Raw genomic sequence first — 22,688 nt, 5'->3', positions numbered from 1 at the left:
TTATGCTTCCCTTGCCAATGCGTTAAGCATAAGCTGATAAACTGAACTGAACTGAACTGAGAGATGTCCAGATGGAGGCACTGTGAACTGCGACAGAGAGAGAGAGAGAGAGAGAGAGCGAGCAAAATTCTTGACATCTTTCGCAGCTATGCAGCGTGATAAATCACTTTAGGGCCACTTGAGATGGTGAGAAGTGAAGCGTTGAAAGTTTTCCCTTGGCTGCTAGCAATTTGCTGCCATTACCAGCCACGTTCAGCACTTGATAATCTGATTACCACAGATGCTTCTACGGTTATGTTATGCCCTGCTCTGGTCTATACTCCAGGGTCCATCACATACGACTACTTGCTCATCTCGACTCTCTCTTCTATCCACACTTATCCAACATTGTTGCATACAACATTCTCCGTCTTCTTCACTTTCTCTTTTCATCTTGTGTGTCGGTTCTGTTCCCTGGGTCTCATTTGCATATGCAAAGTTTCCATTACAAGTTGTTGCTGGCAGACGATGCAGGAGGGGCCAGGGGAGCAGTCTATATGTACATAGGAGAATTAACGCTTGATTCGAGTTTGGTCAACAAATTTGTGTCCACATTGTGAGTAAACATTCACTGCCTTTGTCTATTTATCTACCACAACTTGGTCGCATTAGTCTATTTAAGAAAGCTTATAACAGATTACTCAAACCATCTCGATTACGATAAAAATCGTTGCCTTTATGGTTGCTTTATCTACCTTAAGTATTTTGGAAATTTTTAAATTAAATTAATTAAATTTTTTTTGTTGTAATATTTGGCACGTGTATTATAATTTTATGTTACTGGAAGAAGGAGTCATCTCCAACCCTTGTTATGTTCGTCTGTCCGTCTGTCTGTCTGTCTGTATGAAACTACAAGCTACAATTATTATTCCGACAGCATTTCTTATTTTTGCATACAAATCAAATTTCCCTTAGATTTTTGACACGCCCACATCTGCCCTCTCGAATCGGAAAAATCGGATAACAAAGCACAGGAACTTGGTTCAAACAATTTATTTAAGTGTCCAAAATTGTAGTTAAGAATTTTGTATGGCAGAAGCGTCTACTTGATCGTGTCTTAGTTGATTTTGCTGACAATCCGGTATATTTTTTACTCTATGCTACATTTTGAACGTATTACAATATAGATATACCAAATATAGACCTCGGAATATTTGAGTATTTTTGTGGTATATATTTGGCTTAATTATAGAATGTGGTTTTATTGAAAATGAGTATAGGTTGAGCACACTCGACTGTAGCTTACTTTCTGCATTTATAGTAACTTTGAATAAGGTTGTCTTAAGTAATAAACTTCAGTCACAAGTCTTAAAAAAAAATAATATTAGAAAAAATAAAAATATGTAAATACACAATTAAATAATTGATTTTAAATTTGATAGAACACAAAATATTCAATGAGATTAACAGCAATTCGTTAGAAAATAAACTATATTTATAGTATACTTTTGAGAGCAATTAAATTTTCAAAGTCAGACGAAAAAACCCATAAAAATTTCAGCAGTAAATAATAATTATAAATAAATGAATGGCCACATTTTAGCCATTTTCAAACTTGATGGTTAGCTGAGACAAACTGAGTCACCAAATTATAAATTATCTGTGGTTGCTTTTCTTTTTGAAGAAATTTAACATTTATCTTTCTTTTCTACTTTTGGGATATTTAACATTATAATCCTTGGGCAACTACTTCTCAGCTACAAAAGCCTAAGATTAGGTACAATAACAAAATAGTCTGCTGATAAATTTGGTTAATTTAGATACAAAATATTTAATGTAATTGACAGTAAAACTTTACTTGCAATTTCTGTTGCCAAGAAGAAAACTGAGTCGTAAAATATTGAACAAACTCATCTGAGAAGTGCCATAGGAAATGAATATTTACGATAATTACGTGTCCACGCCTAAATCTCTTGGCTATAAACAGCTGAGGTAACTGGCCGAAGCACAAAACCAGCACAAAAGACCACCAACAAATTTAGCTAATTGTGTAATCGGCATTTGGCTGGACTTCTGACAATGCCCCAAATGATAAATAGACTGAAAAGGGAAACGGGAAAAGGGAAACGAGAAACAGGGACAGGCGAAGAGCTCGTTTGTTAAGGGGAGCTGCCAATCAGCGCCAACAAAATTTGTGGCCAGTGTGGTTTTGGTGGCTTTTGCATTTGGGCACAAAGCAAATGCTGGGTTGACCATAAGACCTTCTATATGTATGTTGCTCCTTCACAGAGGGGCACATATTTACATTTTGAGTGTGTACATAAATCTGGTGTGTTCTGAACCCATTTTGTGGCACGTTGCAGGCAACACAAATTACCATTGACATTAGCATTACCTGAATTCGAAGTGATCGCTGCGGCGAGAGAAGAGATGAGAAGAGAGGAGAAGGTCTTTCAAAATGCCAAAATGCTATATGAACCTCCCTTACACACACATTCATCAACACACAAACATAGCTCCCACATTTTTGGGGAAAACATGATAAAATTTGTTCATTGTTCGACCAGGTTGTAGGCTACGAGTCCAATCCTAGGGTGCCACCTGCCAGTTGCGTCTGATTTAGTGCAGGTCCAATAGGTCTGTCAGCCAGGGCAGAGCGAGCCATTCAATGGACATGTCAGCCTAGGGTTGGAGGTGGAGGTGAAGGTGGAGTTGGAGGTAAGGGTCGAGATTAGCCACTTTGACTGCAGCATTTATTGCATGCCAATAACTTTTGTCTAGCTACACAAAAGGTGTGTTGACATATTTCCCCTGTGTGTATTTGCGTGTGTTTGGGGCAAAAATTGGGTTCGGTTTTTATCTGCAATGTTGACATGTTAGACAAAGCAACAGCAGCAACAACAACATTATGTTGTCTCTTGAATTTGTATGGAATGGAATTTCTTGCTTATGAATATTTTGTCTGTGTAATTTTACAATCAAATTTTCCTTTTATTTTGTTCTTCTCCATTTTTATAAAAGCTGTCAGAATTTTGCAGTATTTGACAAGTCTATTAAAAGCAATTTGTTTTCCCATTTGCAAATTTACATACGAGTATAAACAATATTGAAAGAAACTAAATAAATCGCATTTAATTTACATTTTGCAAAAATTGTATCCGTTCATAAATAAAATAATTGATATTATTTTCTAAACTTTATTTGCATTTTCATATTTGCACATTTGACACATTAACATTCAAATATATATTGTTTTTGCTTAAGTTTGTATGAGAGGATTTCACAATCTTAAACTGTAAATATTTACTTGTATTATTTATTTTAAAGAGAGTTTAACAACTACTTTATTTAATTCGATGCTGAAATGAAATATTATTTCCAATTTAGTAGCGAGTACGCTCATCGTAGCATTTGATAAAACTGAAACCGTAAAAATATAAGCTTGAATTATTATTATTTGAATTTTGTGTTCATATTACTCTTTTTTTTTTTGGTGCTGCATGGAAACGAATAAATTGTGAATGCAAATTGAATACATTACCTGTTTATTACCATATACATATTCTCATTGCTTTTACTAAATTGTGTTTTTACAAATTAAGCTATATATTTACAAGTGCTTTAATAGATAGAAAAATGTTATATTGATTATATTCATTATTTCCACAGTAAGTAATTTCTCAATAATGCAACTCAATTTGCTAATTTTTGCTCTTTAATAGTTTTTAAATTTCATACTTGAAAGCAACAACAACCAAATATTATTTAATCATTTATGTACATACAATTTAAGCTCTCTTATTATAATTATAGCTATTGATATTTGCAGCTACACAAGATTATGAAACTAGACGTAATTTAAATTTCAATATGCAATAGAGATGAGTGCTTGAACTCATTAAAAGGGCTTTAATATATTTTATAAATAATTAGTAATAGTTTGCCCATCTCTAATGCGATTGAGTGTATGTATTGGAGTATAAATAATTACGAATTATTTCGAGTGCCTCTTAAATACTACTTAATTAAGCACATCACATAGAATACCATTTTGTAGGTAAGAGAGAGATAGAGAGAGAGTGTGTAGATTACACATTACATTACATATGTATTTACAACAAATTGAGCCTAAACACAATAGCTATTATTAATACGTGTGCTACGTTTAATTCTCGACTACAAAGTACTGAAAATGGAAGTTTATGCTATATTCCGTTCATTAGTTAAATCGGCTAAGCTGTCGCTTACACGAGGTATACGTAGAGGAGAGCTTTAAGCTCTCAGCATAGTTGATGGAAGGTACACTAACACACTTACAATACTTACACACATTGCCTAAGCCTGTCTGTCTGAGAATCACGTATACGCAGGCCTTTTGCCACTTAGTTAGTATGTACAGTGAAGTAAGTGGTACACTTCGCTTCTCAAGGGAAATGCAGGGCTTAAAGCCCTTGGAAATTTACATAGACCAATTGGTCGATGGGCTGCGGGCGTTGGGCGTTGGACGATTGTTGCATCACAAATTGCACAGATACAGGACTAACAGATTGGAGGCCAAACAATTACTGCCAATTAGCAAGGGCATTGTGTGCGATTTTTGGGTGCAAGAGTGCGATACGCAGCAGACAAAACAGAACAGAACAGAACAGAGCAGACAAACAGACAGTAGACAGTAGACAGTAGACAGACAGTCAGCCAGTGAGATCAGAGTTGCCAATTGTTTAGAGCTGCTCGTCGGCCTCCTGAGGGGTGGCACCCTCCTCCAGCAGCTCCACAATCAGCGTTCCTCACCTTTTCTCATTGATGATGGAGCCGCGTCCGATGTTGCCGGCGCCGTTTCCATTTCCAGCCCCATTCACACTGCCTCCGTGCTGCAGCGCCATCGAGTCCTGGCGATGGAAACTGCCGCCACGCCCTCCAGCCCCAACGCCATGATTGTTATTCATGTGCAACGAGGCGCGATGGGCAGCCAAGTTGCCACCCCCTCCTCCTCCGCCTCCGCCTCCGCCACTGCCTCCCACATAAGTCGAGCGTCGCATCGAGGTGACGCTGGTGTCCATGACGCCAGTTGCGGTTGAATGCTGCCTAAGGTGGGGCTGACGCTTGATGCAGAAGCAGCAGAGATATCGGTTGAAATGTTGCCGAAACACACCAGACACACAATACAGTGCCACTGGATTAACGCAGGAATTGAGGAAGCTGCAAATTGAAAGTGCGATGCCAAAAATTAGTCCATGGGTGAAATGATATTGCTGGAAATGGTTATAGGTTGAGTTTGAGAGACTAGAATACCAAATACTCATACAATTGCAATTTTGATATACTGTGTTACACAGGGTAATTTCATATCTGACTTATTCAAAAATTAGGAATTTACGAAATTCTATTTTATCGATATATATTGTTATGAAATGTTGGAGAGAATTAAAATAAACATCAGGCCTAAGGGACATGATAAGAAGTCGATTTCTCCGATTGAAATATATTCTTTTCTGAATAGTACTAAAAAGTATAATAGATGCATAATTATTTACATATTTATATTTGTAGTAGGTCGAGTGCCTACACACACATACATATTCACTTTACACTCTCTTGGCTATTCTAATAGCTCTCTCTTGATATAAGTTATGCTTTTATTATTACTCTTACATCTCTGTACTTCCAAATGCATAATTTTGAGTGAAGCGATTTGTCTTGACCGAAAAGTCGCTGTAGAAAACGAAAGACTTTTCTCAACGCGTATTATTTATTTCATTATTATCGATTATTAAAACGTATTTTCAGTATTTTCTGATGTTCCTGGTTGGGCCTAACTAGCTTTCCTTAAAAAAATTTACAATATTTTTTTTCGATTCACTTTTATGTAAACATAAATTTAACTGCGAGGCAGAAACTATATTTATCCCTATTTTTGCATTTTAATATACTTTGAGACTCTTAAAGTCAGTTCCAAAATTACATAAATTGTTTAATGTGCTTTATCCGTTTTATTTGCATCCCCAAAGTTGATAATGCGGCGCATTTATTCCGTTTACACAATGTCGTATATCGTTTTGTTTCAAATCTTTTATTCAATAATTTGTTCGAGTAAATTTTTCAACCCTTTTGGCATTTAAATGCAAATCCAGCTTAATACGCTGACGTCACAAATTAAGTTACCAAAATGCTGACGCATTATTTTTTCGCACTTTGCGGCGGGGCTAAGAGCCCTAAAGAGCTCCCAGGACTTGTGCTTTGTGCCTCTCACACTTTCTTTCGGGCGGTGAAAGGTAGTGAAGAAGAAGAAGAAAGCTGTCAACTGAAATAAATTTACTACTTCATAGACTGAGAGTAGATGGGATGTTCAGAGCAGAGGACTACAGCCACTTGCTTGGGGTGAAGCAAAAGTTTACAAGGATTATCTCTTTCAATTAAAAATCATGCCAAAAGACAGAACCCAGGGGCGATTCTGACTTAAGTTTTAAGATACAACTACGCGTATTTTTTCGCCATTATCCCCATTTCCATTTGAGTTAGCAGAGCGCGTGCAAAGAAATGCAATTGCCCCCAGGTATACGTAGTTCTATAAGTTCAAAGTGAATGTGAAAGTAAAATGTGAAAATGTAAAAAGCGCTGAAATCGCAGTTATTAAGTGGCTCGCTCACCTTGTGCAGAATCCCACGATGCGAACCATGTGCCAAAAGGCATCGAAATCCTCCTCTGCGGTCGGATACAAATGGTACCACAGCTCAAAGACATGATATGGAAAGAAGCAAATGAAGAACACTATCAGAGTAATTAGTAAGTCATTCCCTTCGCCTCTTTCTTCTCCTCCTTGCCACAATACTCACCCACAACAAAGGCGACCACCATTCGAGCCACATGACGTCGAGCTCGCGCCTGGCTACGACTTTGGATGCTCAACTGCTCTCCGGGCATGTCGCGGGCGCTAATGTGAAGCCGATTTGCCATCATGATGTACAGCACTCCAATGATGGACAGTGGCAATAAATAGTAGATGGACGCCTTGGCAACAACCATGTATCTAAAACGAAACAAGAAGCAATTAATAATACGCGAAATTAAGAATCATCTCTTCGTTATTTACTTAAAGTCCAATTGCCTCGAAATTATAATGTAATATACATATACATAACATATATACAATAAGTAATGCTATAGCCAAGTGGGCTCGTCTGTAAGATACCCGCTACCCATTGTGGATAAAAAAAAACAGTGCTTTATTAATTTAAAAATATACCAAAAGGCAATATTAGGTATATTGATATAGAATATATAGAATACTAAACAAGTAAGAAAGTTACAGTAGAGTGTGCTCGGCTGTGAGATACCCGCTACCCATTTTTAATAAAGGCAAAATATTTCGGTATCATTTTCAAAATATACCGAAAATACTAAAAAATATACCAAATGGTATGTTTGGTATGTCGATATAGTACACCATTCAAAATATACCATAGACGGCACAATGGACCAAATTGTCGGCCAAAGCAACTATAAGTAGCCGTTTTTGCCCATACAAAAGTATTTCTTTAATAACTTCGACAATTTTTACCTGATCGCAACCATAATCATAACTACTATAGTAATTATTGTATATACCAAAATTCGCAACTCTAGCTTTAAAATTACGCTTGTTATTCGATTTTTATACCCGCTACCCATAGGGTAGAAGGGTATTATAACTTTGTGCCGACAGGAAATGTATGTAACAGGTAAAAGGAGGCATCTCCGACCCTATAAAGTATATATATTCTTGATCAGCGTCAACAGCCGAGACGATCTAGCCATGTCCGTCTGTCCGTCTGTGTGTCCGTCCGACTGTCCGTATGAACACCTAGATCTCAGAGACTACGAGAGATAGAGCTATAATTTTTTTTCGACAGCATTTGTTATGTTTGCACGCAGATCAAGTTTGTTTCAAATTTTTGGCACGCCCACTTTCGCCCCCTCAAATCAAAAAAATCGAATAACAAGCGTAATTTTAAAGCTAGAGTTGCTAGAGTTGTTTTGGTATATATAATAATAACTATAGTAGTTATGATTCCTGAAAATTTGGTTGCGATCAGATAAAAATTGTCGAAGTTATTAAAGAAATACTTTTGTATGGGCAAAAACGCCTACTTACAAGGGGTCTTAGTTACTTTGGCTGACAATCTGGTATATTGAGCCGTCTATGGTATATTTGAAATGCGGTACTTTATCGATATACCACATATACCATTCGGTATATTTTTAGTAATGTTGCAGTATATTTGGTATATTTTGAGAATAATACCGCAAAATATATTGCTTTTATTCAAAATGGGTAGCGGGTATCTCACAGTCGAGTACACTCGACTGTAGCTTTCTTACTTGTTTGATTTGCAGGGGCGGAAGTGGGCGTGGCAAAATTTGAAACAAACTTGATCTGAAACTTAACTAATGCTGTCGAAAAAAAATTATAGCTCTATCTCTTACAGTCTCTGAGATCCAGTACGGACACACGGACATGGCTAAATCGTCTCGGCTGTTGACGCTGATCAAGAATATATATACTTTATAGGGTCGGAGATGCCTCCTTCTACCTGTTACATACATTTCCTGCCGGCACAAAGTTATAATACCCTTCTACCCTGTGGGTAGCGGGTATCAATATATCAGATTGTCAGACAAAGAAAAATATTTCCAATATAATAACAAATTTTATCTGATTGCAATCTCATTTTCAGGAATAATTTGGTATATGGGCAATTCTCACAAAATGGTAAACCACGACCGAAAAAAAAAATCTTCACATTCATCGTATTTTTTTGTATAATGTCATAAAGAAATATCCAAATTTTCATAATACAATGGATCCGTAGCATATCTCCGTTGTTTTTATAAAAAAATTTGCCTGCAAACTGAAAAAATGTAATTTTTTCACTTTTAGCTCCTTTTGTATGCATTTTTATGTTTTATTATTTCACAAAGAAAACATATGATATGTTTGCTCTTTTTCTACCAAATCTCTTAATAGCAATCCAATAATAAGATACAAAATGCAAAGTGAGCGAAAAAATGTTCAATTAACTGTTTATTTTTATTTTGCTTCTTATCTATGTTCAAATCGTACGTTCGCGACCGAAAACATCATTTTATTGTAATTGCTTCGCATTAAGTGCAAGCAGGTGAATGAAACTTCGCGTGTTAAGTTATTTTGGTATATATATTTTAAATATAAAAAATCGTTGGGGTTATTAAAACCAATCTTTTTTTATTGATTGTCAAAGTAGCGTACGTTCGCGACCTTACCTATGTCGATTTTTACTAGCGTCGCATGGATTTAAAAAAAAAAATTTATTTTTGTTTTTGTTTTTGAAAACTATGTCGTTTGCAGTTACTTATTACTTGTTAGTTATTACTTCTTATTTATTTCATATTTTTCTTGCTATTAATATTTTTCAGTACATTTTGCATATTTAATAAAAATTTATTTTTTTTGTTTTGAAATGTTATTAGACACATTAAATTGAGTTAAATCCGTTTGTTTTTATGAAATATGAAGTTATTAATAAAAAAAAAGTTGTGGTAAAAATAAAAATTTAATAAATAAAACAACATGGAAAAATCGTACGTTCGCGACCGTACGTTCGCGACCGGAACTTAATTAAATTAAAAATAAATAAATGGAGATATTTTCTTGGGAGTAGACTTTGTAGAAAGCTACATGATTCTACTTTAAAAGTAAAGTTATTTCTTTAAAATATTCCGTCTCAATTCGCAGAGTTTTGCATTTTACTGTATTAAGCCAAAGTCGACTTCCATTTTGCGTACGTTCGCGACCGCATGTTTTTTGACAATATTATGAAAATTAAAAATCGATGAGCCCCATAATTTACACTAACCAAAGAGCTAAACAAATGCTATCGAAGAGTAAAAAAAAAGTTTCAGGAAACGTTTGTTTTCGATTTTATTTTTTTAATTTATCTCGTACGAACTTACGTTCGCGACTTTGAGAAATGCCCATATACTAAAAATTTGAGGTGCCGGAAATGGGATTTTTTAAACAAGATCATGTTTGCAAACAACAAGTGCTGTCGAAAATGATATCTCTATATCTTATTGTCTCTGAAATATACATAGGCTTTCATATGGATGGACAGACAGACATACGGGCAGGACTCTATAGTCTCAGCTGTTGATGCTAATCAAAAATATACATATTTTATAGGGTCGAAGATGGCTCCTTCTGACTGTTATGTAACATTCATATCCATTATAATACATCTCTACTCTTTGGGTAGCGCATATAAAAATGTAAATAATAAAACAATATCCCTATTTATATTGAATTTTAAGAAACTGAGAATTCAATTAAATTAAATTATTTATTAAATTGAACATAATTCAAATTAAGTAACTAATTTAATCCAATTTTATTTATGGAATTTATTGAAATTTAAAATCTGAAAATTTAGTTCATTTCTATTATAATTCCAATATTTAAAAGCCATGCTTATTCATTTAAATTGCACTTTCAGCAATGGCAATTAATACATGAATATTTTATTTGTCCTGCAATTATATACTGTATTATTATCAGAAACAATCAGTGAAAAGACAGCTTAATTAATGAGTGTCTCTCGTAGTCTGTCAACAATCTGTCAATATCTGTCAATCACTTCGTATTTTTTTCATTGAACTATTTTTTAAATACATTTAAATTGAGTGAAACAATTTACAGGTTGATTTAAAGATAAAATGAACTGCAAACACTTAATCAACAATTTTAAATAAAATTAAATGTTGTGGCAAAACATCGCCACATGTTATTCGCTTTTAAATTGTTTCTATTTTAATTGACACTAATCTTTTTAGAAGGTTTACGTGCTGCAGTGAAAAAATCATAATTACATTGAAATTAATGCAATCTAATTGTATTGATGAAGTTTTTTTTTGACATGACGGGTGCTCAAAATACCCATTAAAAATAATCTAATAGATTATACCCAAAAAGGATTAGAGAGGGAAAAATATTTCAATTTTAGTTGAAAGAGAATCGCTTAATGAATCGATTAGTAGATTATATATTTTTTGGTCGTACTAATGCAGTTTATTAATTCATTTTTACATGCATTTAATTTTTGTGAACATTTTTTTAGCAAATGAAATTTTTTAACGGTTGCCTGAAGTAATCAGATTTATGTATCAAAGTTATAAAAACCAATCATCATTTTGTTGGTTAATTAATGAAAACGGAATAATAAATGAAAAAAACGAACACATTCAATTTAAATTTGCCAGTATTAACTTTTGTGTTAAGCAGTATATAAAGATTTATACATTTCTGCATTCCAAATGTACCATAGATTGAAACAAGTAAGAAAACTACAGTCGAGTGTACTCGACTGTGAGATACCCGCTACCCATTTTGAATAAAAGCAATATATTTTGCGGTATTATTCTCAAAATAAACCAAATATACTGCAAAAATACTAAAAATATACCAAATGGTATATGTGGTATATCGATATAGTACCGCATTTAAAATATACCATAGACGACACAATATACCAGATTGTCGACCAAAGCAACTAAAACCCCTAGTAAGTAGACGTTTTTGCCCATACAAAAGTATTTCTTTAATAACTTCCAAAATGTTTATCTGATCGTAACCAAATTTTCAGGAATCATAAATACTATACTTATTATTGTATATGCCAAAATTCGCAATACTAGCTTTACAATTACGCTTGTTATTTGATTTTTTTGATTTACGGGGGCGGAAGTGGGCGTGGCAAAAATTTGAAACAAACTTGATCTGCGTGCAAACATAACAAATGCTGTCGAAAAAAAATTATAGCTCTATCTGTTATAGTCTCTGAGATCTAGGTGTTCATACGGACAGACGGACGGACGGACAGACGGACATGGCTATATCGCCTCGGCTGTTGACCCTGATCAAGAAGATATATACTTTATAGGGTCGGAGATGCTTCTGCCTGTAACATACATTTCAGAGGCACACAATACTTGTACCCAAGCATATCGATTTAATCTTTAACAAGATTCTTTCGTTTAAGAAGCGAATTTCATTTAAAGGCTCTCGTTCAATTAATTATTGATTCGCATTTTTTTTTTGCTTTTCGTGCTAAACGAATTGACAGGAAGTTTGATGAATTTAAGTTAAGTTAACTCCCATCGCATTTCAAATTGATGAAAATGGCGAAATTCAATTAAAATTAGTATCCCTCGCCATGGCTGTAAACTTTGGTAGTCAATTTGAAATTCCTATAAGCGGATTTAGGCCAAATAGCTGCAGGTTCAAGCCATGCCAAACAATTTGTTGGACTATTAAAATACCAGCAAGGACAAGATATTAAATAAATTATGGAGCGTGGCTCATTCTGATGGGCAATAACAGCAGTTATCACAAAAATAAATACGAATTATAACTGAGAGCAACGAAAATAAAATTCTCTTTTCCCTGAAATGTGGTGGCTTCTTTTTTTTAATACTTTTCAAACAGTTATAAAAGAGATTTTAATGCTTTAAACAAAAAATTAGCGACCAGTTGTAAATTACGGCCACGAGATAGTACAACGAGGCACTGGTAAGAGAGCGGTGCCAGATTATGTGGCAACAGCTGCCATTGTCCGACACCAAAGGATTTCCAACTCATGGCAACAGGCGAGCGAGCGCAAGCACAGCCGCAGACCAGGAAAGCAGGGAGCAAACCAAAACCGCACGAGGTGCATTAAAAAAGAGAAAGCGGAATTAAATTTAAGTTGCTTATCAACAAGGATAATGTTGGAATGAGGAGTAGATGGCAGCATATGGCCAATGTTCAAGTAAAATAACCCGGGCAGACAACACTGAGCCCATCTGATGAGCTGACCAACAAAGTCTTCGGGTGGAGACAGCTTAAAGAGTCCCATAAATGGCAGCTCATCTGGGGAATGCAGATTCAATCAGTTTGTTAAATGAGGACATTTTCCCTCATCATGAAAAAAGGAAACATTTCCACACTACTAAGCATTGATTTCCAACAAGGAATGTATAAACTAAATTAACAAATAATTGAAAAATGCAATCAAATGGAAACGAATTTAAAAGAAGAAAATTTTTGTAAATGAGCTTGGTGAGCTAATAGATACTTCGTTCTTTAATAAGTAGTGTCAGGTATATTTAACAGGTTAAACATAGACATTCTATTAGGATCAAATAGAAGCATAACATTATACTTTAAAAAACTTGAGTTGTGTACATAAATTCTTGGTAAAGTCAGCTTTTCTTTTTTTCTTTAAAATATGATGTATGTATATAAAAGCTTCACCATTTGTAAAGTTAAATTTTGAACAATTTTCCTAAAATTCCAACGCAAAATATTAAAGAAAGTTAGTTAAATCAAATAGTCCAACATTACAACGCATAAGAGAGTGAAGTATCATTTTTTTATTTAATTAGCTAAAACATGAATTCAATACAATTTAAAAGTCCAAAATTATTATCATATTTTTAGAAGTTAAACTCAAATGTACAATGTATAAAAGAAATCTAAAGGACTGCTTAGAGGATACAAATACAAAGTCGGAGCACTTTGTTTATATAGTATAATATATTGCATATATTATGTACTTTAACTTGAGTGTGCTGGCTTAAATAGCTTGAAGAAAAATAGGATCTTCTGCTTCATTGGACTGTGGTAGGACTTTTGACGAGGCGAGGCTGCTGCTGCGGCGACCCACTTAAAACTAAATAAAAGCGAATGAGGCGAAAATATCTAACTGATTGGGCACTTGACTGGCACAACTGGGAGAGGCAGAGAAATTGCTGGCTACTCACTTTGCATAAATCGAGGTGCTGTATGGAGAGCACACTAGAATGGTTATGTTGCCCGTCGGCGATGCCAACGGATACGTCTTGAGGTTCGAGACAACAAACGATGGCATTCCGAGTATTATAGCCAAGACCCAGATCATCACGGCCGTGAAAACAGTCAGCGGCTTTGTCTAAACATGAGTAACGGAGGGAGAAAGTAAGAGGAATGGTATAATAAATTACTTAAGTGACTTCAGGAGGAAACATCAGCAGACAGCTGCTCACCTGCAATTTTCGCAGAGGATTGACAATGGCACAATATCGCTCGCCGGAAAGTGCTGTTAATGTAAAGACGGAAACGCCTATGGAAATGTCCTTGAAGAATTCAACTACGCGGCACATATTAAGCTCAAAGGGCCAACTCTCCAGTGTATAGACGATTGTTGCCACTGGCACACAAACCACAATCACCAGCAAATCGGCCAGAGCCAGCGATAGTATATACCTGAAAGGAAAGAATTATGAATATAAAATGATTCAAATTGAAAACAGTTTGATTTAAAATATTTGGAAGTGTGCAAAATCGATATTATTATTAAAATCCTACAAAATACGCCAAACTTTATATTTTGTATATTAGAGTAAAGGAGAAATATTATGAAATGGTCAAAAACGAGCTCGAAAACAAATACATTGAAATACTGAAATATGCCAAAGGCTATATTTTGTATATCCGAAATGAGAAATGAGAAATATGATACAGATAAAAACGAATACACTTGCATAAAATTAAGGCATTGAAGAACAGTTGATTAATCAACCCGAAAACAAATACATTGAAAATATTTGAAAGTGTTGGCGTGAGACACTTTCGTGCATACTTTTAAACTTCCTTTATTTAAAGCCTACTCAAATAGGAATTCCAAAAAGGAATTTTAAATATTTGCAAAACAAAAGCAAGGCTTAATTACTCTCACAAGAAGAGAGACTCTGAATATTGTTCCAGGTATCAATAACAAATGTTCAATAACCAATCGTAGCTACTTAATATGCAATGTTGAAAATTCAAATAATGATGGTGATTCACAAATGCTAGACTAAATTGCTACTATAAAGGCATTTGGAATACTGAATCACAAATGGTGGACTAAATTGCTACCATAAAACATTTGTAATATTAAGAATATCTCAACGAAACTTAGGAATGTTCAAACTAAAATAAAAGGTTATATCCCAAACATTATTGAAAATAAATTTAAATTAAAAAAATACTATTTAAAATATAGAGAGTATAAATAAATTATATGTAAATTTAATGAAAATATAATCTTATAAAAAGACTATTTTGAATGACTTTATAATTTACTCAAACTATTAAGCTCTCTAACAACTGCGAATTCATGTATATTATTTTCTGTGACTAATTCCACAAATGAATCATAAGTGTTTGAAGTATTTATTGGGATAATAATGTGCACATTTCGCATTTCATCGGTCAGGGACCCAAACCCCTTTTTTTTTATTAAGAATTGTTTAATTCTTTTGCTTGACACACACGCAGTTAAACGTGTCAAATTTGCTGCATGGTTGCACTGCGATTGAAATTGGAATTGGTATCGGAAGGGTCTTGTTCCTGTTTGTGATTCTGCAACTATCCGTGATACAGTTTCTGTTTGAATTTCTGTGCCATTCGTGTGTACTCATTTGGAAAGCACTCGATTCGAAACGCACTTTCCTGAACAAATTTTTTATTGTGTATTTGGACATTTTAAAGTGAAATCCTTGAGTTAGGTCTGCAGCCGAGTCAACAACTGAGAGTATCTACTATCCACCTCATTGTCAAATCGAGTCCAAGTTGTGTGTGAGAGAAATCTGAGGCAAATGTTGCCTTTTTCACAAATTGTGTTGGCATTGAAACGCTTGAACTTGGTTTTTAGGTGGCAAATGGCAACAACCAGAGCAAAGACATTTGGCCCTAACGTGTATCATTACTGCCTCTAATTTGTGATTGCTGACTCTCGTCAATTGACGTTTGTCTAGACAGTCGCATTCAGAGAAAACTTTTATCATCAATAGAGGGAAAATTATGATTCTTTGCCATTGATTGGATGCTCCCAAATAGCAGCTGTCCGAGCATCAATGGCACTCCTCGAATTCGAACTTGGACTTAATCTTGGACTTGGACAGTCACCTTCAACATATTTCCCTTTATCTGTCAATTTGTGCACAGTTTGCTCTGGCATCTTTCAAGGAGGATTGCACATAAGAAACACGTTTTATTGATAGTCGAGGCGGGAAGACAATTTATAATAAATATGCTTGTTATGCAAGTGCTCAGTTGACTTCGCAGTCACAGTCGTAGACAAAGTCGCAGTCAAAGTCTGCAGCGTTTGTCGCGTTGAGGTGTAAAACTTTTGATTGAATTTCCATTTCAATTTATTTAAATTTTTCTTTGTAGACAGAAGCCACAATGCCGCAAACCATGTTACATAGTTGTTAGTTTCTGTACAAGTTGCCAACTTAATAAACATTTTCATATGCCACACCCCGAACCCGAAATTGCCGCCAGCTGTTGGCCATAAAATGTTTTCAAACTCGGGTTGCCAATACTTATATAACATCTTTATCTCACTAGCTTTGCAGCTTAGCACGCGTTAAGCCAGCTGCAAAAGCTGTCAATATCAGAATGTGAGCAAACAGTCATTTTACTTATTTAAGACATATCACACATACGCAGTGTGGGTAAACAGTTCAGTGAATGTTTAATGTCAACGCAAAAAACTTGATAGAAATAATAATAAATATTGATTCTTTTAATTATAATTGAGTAATAAAAACTAGATAGTGTTAAAATTTTTTACAGTTTTTCAGTTGACATATTTTATGAATTAAAGCGCTTGTTAAAAAAGAAACTTTTTAATTCCAGTTGCTGTCAACAAATTTACAACTTCATAAAGTTTTAAGTTACAGCTTGCTCCAAGTAATCAATACAAAAAAGAATATGGGCTTATTTTCTCGGCACAACTTTGAAAAGCATTGATTACTAATTTGGGAATTAGCTTAACCAATATTGATGCATTATAATTAGCATTTGGCAGCATAAATCAAGAAGCATAATTGGGTATGATAAATAAAAAATTTCGTGTGTGCGCAAATATTTTAATGGATTTTTGAGATACGGATTATTTAAATTGAAAAGGGATGTGCGATGTAGCTTTAATGTTTTCGTTTGATCCCTTTTGAACCTATGGGCCGCTGTAAGGGAACCCCTTTGGGGTTCCCTCTTTAAATTCCTTCAAGTTTGGTGTGCTTGGCAAAAGTATTCTTAAGCACATACTGTGCCGCTTTCGAGAGAGAGAGACTGATACAAAAATATGAACATTTTCTTTTGGTAACTTTTAATTTGGCCAAAAGTTGACAGCTGTTTTGTTGGTTGCGGGAAAAGAATAAGTATCTGACTGGGATAGATAACAAGGAACAATAAAATCAAAGATGCTGCTCATAAGTCAGCCCATGAATGTTGAGTGGCAATTTTGGGTTATATTTCCTATATATATACACACATCTATTTATATACTAAGTGCTTGCTATGATTATGATTAGGAGGAAGGAGGCAGATGGCAGATGGCAAGCGGAAGGAAGGAAAGGAAAGGGAAGGTAGGACTCCAGCAAGCCAACACCGTGGGTGGTCTGGATGGCTATTACAAGTATGACGGCACTTACGTGTTCGGTATGTTGCGCATCGAGCGATGGCGAAAGAATATGATGACCAGAGTGCCGTTCCCCAGCACGCCCACAATGAAGATGAGCGTAAAGAGGACGGTTACAATATAGGTCTCCGGGCGATCCCAGACATCCACGTACTGCGATACCTCCTCGGCGCTGGCGTTGTGTGCCCCTCGGCCCGACACATCAAGCTGACTGAAATTGCTGAGTTGGCTTACATTTGAGCCCGCTGTGTTCGCAGCCGCCACCGCCGCCGCAGCAGCAGCAGCAGAAGCAGCTGCACCGTTGGACTCCAGCGGCGCATATGCCAGACTCGCCGCAAGCGTCTGGCTTATGTCCATTAGCGCTGCGTACATGTTTGGGAGTTTGCTTTAAAGATGCAAGATGTGACACTGCCTCGCTGGCAGCAGACTGACAGACTATCTCCTTTCCTCTATCTTTCTCTCTCTCTCTCTCTCTCTCTTTCTGTCTTTCGCTTATTTCGTGTGCGTGTGGTCGTCGTGGCCACTTCCGTTTCCTTTGCTCGGTTGTTGCGCTCAAGTTTTTTTGTTGTGCACTTTTTTGCTAAGGGATATTCAGTTTATGGCATCTACGTTTTCCGTAGAGTGGCTGCTACTTTTGTTGTTGTTGTTAGTTGTTGTGTTGCTGCCGCAGTTGCGTGTTTTATTTTGCACATTTTGTTTTAGCTGTGACCACAATTGTTGTTGCTGTTGTTATTCCTTTTGCTGTGTTCTTTGACTGGCGCCAGTTGTTGCCATGCTGCAAAAAATGCAAGACAAACACATAAACACAGTGCGCAAAAGCGAGAGGCAAATACTTGTAAAAGTCATTTGATTTAAGCAACTTTAAATTAAATAACATTGCGTATACGTAATAAACTCAAATGCGTTGTTCTATAAATTCTGCTACATGTTGCGGCCTATTTTCCCCTCCACACACACATCGACAACCCTCCCTTAGGGTAGTCTATTATTTATTTAATATGCAAAAATGTCCTTTGCCAAAAGGGCATCATCACACACACACTGAATAAGCAATGGCTGTGGCTTGAGGCGCTTCCATGACAATAGAACCTTTTTCTTCTACCCAAATTAATGTAAAGTAATAAAAAATATTAGATAGAAAATCGAACACCATTTTCAAATTAAACAACATAAAATAAAACAAGGAAAGGGTTCTGAATACCCAAAATAAAAATAACTATAAATCCTATTAATAATTTAAAAGTACTTTTTCTAGCATGTCAAGAGCAGAAGCTCAAATAAGACTTTGGCGATTTAATTCATTTATTGTCTTTGTTTGGGTTAGTTTACAACTTAGAAGCCATTCGAAGCATTATAGTATTACAATAATAGTGTCATTACTTGTCCAACTTTTAAACGACTAGTCGAAGCAATAAATTTCAACTGTCAGCCGAATGAAAGATGCGTGAAATACTTTTCAAACTGAACTAAATTAAAGCAGAGGTCAGACTACGAGTCAATTTATTTATTTATTCATACTATATGAATGCTACAAATATTTATGTGCTGTTTATTTATTTTGTATTTAAAGAACAACTCTGACCATTTAACTGATAAATATTTCATGACGAAACTTTAAATTTAATAAATTGTAATATGAATTCAAAATATCTAACTAATTTTGGCAGACTTTTTATACCCGCTACCCATAGGATAAAAGGGTATAATACCTTTGTGCCGGCAGGAAATGTATGTATCAAGTATGTCCGACCCTATGAAGTTACATATATGTATATATTTTTGATCAGCGTCAAAGACGATATATAGTACTATATTCATGTCCGTCTGTCCGACCATTTATATGAACAACTAGATCCAGTATTTTATACAGACGGACGGACAGACAGAAGGACAGACGAACGGACATCGTCGTAGCGCTGATAAAGAATATTTATACTTTATGTAGTCGGAAATGATTTCTACTGACTTTTAAGTAAGTTTGCTGCAAACACACATGATTAGCGGGTGTGAAGTATCTTGATTTAAAGTATCTACCTTAAAACGTTTTGCCGAACTACAATCTATAGATTCTATTTACTTGAAGATGGGAAAAGTTGCTTGTAAGCTGACGGAAATCTACATACAAAGCAACTGCAGCTTAAGATTACAGCTGAAGAATTTTTGGCTTGTGCAATCGAAGCGAAGGAAGCTGATTGAGTTTGAGCCATGGCTTTTGGCTCAGTTGCTGCAAGGAATTCATTTGCCTTGTGTTAGCTGCGTATTGGCATTCCTTTTTGTTATTATCTTTTTGGGGTGTTTTTGTTTGACTTGAGCTGCTGTTTCCGGTGCAAGACGGACAAGGACGAAGCAGAAGGAAGAGCATGAGGAAGTGTGTGTCGCAAACCCGTTCAGTGGCGTCACATTGTGTACTACATAATACAAATTCATTGGGAGCAAATACTACAAAAGACTTTCGAATCGCAATCAGGCGCCTTTATCCCCATTCAATCGCATTCGTAATCGCAAACGCAGTCTCAACGCAGTCGTCTGATGTGGTTTTATTCCATGGACTGCGAACAAGTGTTTGTCTGTGTTTTTGTGCCTTATGCCTTTCGGGTCGCTTCAATTTCAATTCGATATTAGAGTGCTTAGAAGGCGTCACTTGTTTCATTTGCTATTGATTTTTGGCAATCGCTTGCAGTCTACAATTCCACACAGCTCCATAGTGCGTATGCGTATTATTTATTCATTGGCTGAGAAGAACCCGAAAAACAAAATGTTGTTACAAATTGTTGGCAAATCGAACGGAATCTTCTAGCGGCTATTGAGACAAGCTATTTATAGACGCTTGACTGGCTAAGCAGCTTAGCAAATTGGAAAGCACAATGTAATTGTAGCATTGCCCAGATACTGAGAATACATATCCGAATGTACATACAAGTATATGTATGTGTACTTGGTCAGGTGGCTTCATTGAGCTGGTCAGCTGCATTTGTTTGGCATAAAATCCTGTGTTTATTGGACAGCTAAGTGAAAATTATTGATGTTTGCACGCCACGGGATGATTTCAGATCAGAGAAATCGAAGGGCAAAGTGGAAATTGAAAAGTGGAAAGTGCAAATAGCTTTAGGACTGCTCAAACATATTTTCACTCAGAGTACACATAAATTGATTATTGATTGCCTAATCATTGTTTAATGATAATTTATATTGAAAGAATTTAGACGAAATTCAAGCAAAATCATTCCTAATTTATTGAAACAATAAATCATAGAAAAAAGTAAGAGCTTACTCCGCATAAAAGTGCTGTAAATGATTTGTACAATTTTCTAGCGCACAATTGATGATTTATTGTCCGAAGGTCATAAAAGTGTTTAAGCATTTGATATGGGATTGAGTTTTCACCCAATTGACATGGGCACTTACATGAATTTAATGTGCGCCATTTTTTGGTTGGGGCATTCAAAGCATTTGTGGTCCTTGCACAAAGGAATCAAGTGCACAGACGTTTAAGTGCAATTAGCTTTGGCACTAATAACTGCGGTCAGGGTCGGAGTTGGTGACTTTGACGACGTCGGTGTCGGTGTCGAGTCGAGGGTAAATAGTGGGGACCCTGCAATTGCCATTGGCAACTCATTTTTAATGACAGCTCTTGCGGCAACGAGAACGAAAGCCAAAACGAATGCGAATACGTCGTCAGGCGACATCGGGATTGTGTGCTTTGGCGGGGAATTTCGGAATGTGACTTCCGGCAAGGGTGAAGCAAATGTAATGAAAAGCTGCGCAGTATTAATTATTTTTCGTACAATTTAAAGTAAAGTTTTCACGTGCTACTGTGTGCTACTGCCCGCTGTTGGCCAGCCAAGTTTTATTGACTGCTTTGGGCGTCGGGCAATTATTCAGCGCCCTTAAAACTTGTCAACGCAACACCAAGTATTTCAGTTTGTTTTTAACGCTCAGCTTCTCCCAAAAAACCAAACTTTATCTACTTTTATCAGTTACAAAACTTTTGAATTCGTTCACACAGACCACATACACATCTCACAACAGACAGCAACGGATGTCGCTGACGCGACGGAAGTGGCTGGCCCAAGACCAAGACCAAGACCAATGCCAAGAACAGGGCAATTGCCAAAAGTTAAACGTCGAAGTCAATAGAGAAAATGTCACACAATACCCGTCGCACAGGCGATGAAATATGCACTTCAAAACAAGTTTGACGACAATTTCAAGAAACACGCCAATTTTCCAGGAAAAGCACCAAGAACAAGAAGGAGAACAACAACAATAACAAAAACAAAACAGCAGAAATTGCAGGACACAGCTTAAGTGGCAGTTTGAAATGTATTAAACATATTTTCTTTGCGCTTTCGTTTCGTTTCATTTTTATTTTTATTTTGGCAGCAGCAGCAAATATTATTAAACTTAGGGGAAATGCCCTGTGGCGACTGCGGCGACCGCAATCAATTTAATTGAATTTCTTGGGCAATTTCAAAAAGTTTTCTTTGGGGAGATACATTTCCTAGGCGACCTGTCAATTGCTTTTCTTCTATCTTCGTGTCAAAAAAAGCAGCGCAGGCAATGTTGAGAAGATGTATCATTTTCTCTCTCGCCATGCTGATTAGCAATAATTCCCACATTGGGTTAGCTGCGAGATTTATGGATATTCATTTTCCAAGAATCACAGAGCAATTCTTAGTCGCTCTTTTGAGGCATTGGCGATTCTAACGCCTATTTATTTATCATTTAAGGATCAGAGTGTGAGCTCAGATAGCAACCAGCGACTGTTTCTTCTACGCAATTACTTTTGCCAGAGCCGCCTCGACACGACGCGTCACGATGCGAGGGAAAGTCTATTAAAATGCCTGGCTGAATCGCTGACTGACTGCCTGACTGCCGTGGCTGCCAGGGTAGAATATCCCGTGGCTAGGATGCCCCCCGTTGGGCCGCAAAGTTTGGGATGCTGCTAAGCAGACAAAGGCAGATAAAACATATTGTCGGAATGGCGTTGCAGTACATGCTCAAAATTCTTACGAGTCCTCCGTTAGATAAATCATAAAGCAAACATAATTTAATACACGCACACTTGTGCATGCGTGTATGTCAGGTTCTTTCTTGTAAGCTGGCAACGGGAACAGTAATGGCATACGGTGCGTATGTATGTTGTGTAATGTGGCGAGCGTGTTAATCATACGCCACGTATGCGCAGCCAAGCCGAATAATGAGCTAAAA

General features: G+C 36.2%; 1 protein-coding gene across 1 annotated transcript in view; it reads right to left on the bottom strand.

The window, feature by feature from the left end:
* Positions 1-3,219: 3,219 nt before the first annotated feature.
* LOC117570510 (neuropeptide CCHamide-2 receptor) overlaps positions 3,220-22,688 on the bottom strand; it is a 33,926-nt gene continuing 14,457 nt past the window's right edge. The window contains exons 2-8 of the mRNA XM_034252208.2: positions 17,491-18,252; positions 14,053-14,272; positions 13,792-13,958; positions 6,813-7,006; positions 6,627-6,747; positions 4,771-5,178; positions 3,220-3,399 (exon numbers count right to left, since the gene is read on the bottom strand). Coding sequence (XP_034108099.2) covers positions 3,363-3,399; positions 4,771-5,178; positions 6,627-6,747; positions 6,813-7,006; positions 13,792-13,958; positions 14,053-14,272; positions 17,491-17,849 — 1,506 coding nt within the window. The 5' untranslated portion in view covers positions 17,850-18,252 and the 3' untranslated portion in view covers positions 3,220-3,362. The remainder of the gene's footprint in view (positions 3,400-4,770; positions 5,179-6,626; positions 6,748-6,812; positions 7,007-13,791; positions 13,959-14,052; positions 14,273-17,490; positions 18,253-22,688) is intronic.

The sequence above is a fragment of the Drosophila albomicans genome, chromosome 3 (assembly GCF_009650485.2).
Source record: "Drosophila albomicans strain 15112-1751.03 chromosome 3, ASM965048v2, whole genome shotgun sequence".
Taxonomy (NCBI): domain Eukaryota; kingdom Metazoa; phylum Arthropoda; class Insecta; order Diptera; family Drosophilidae; genus Drosophila; species Drosophila albomicans.
Note: the sequence above shows the minus strand (reverse complement) of the source record. Positions and strands in the feature narration are given on the sequence as shown.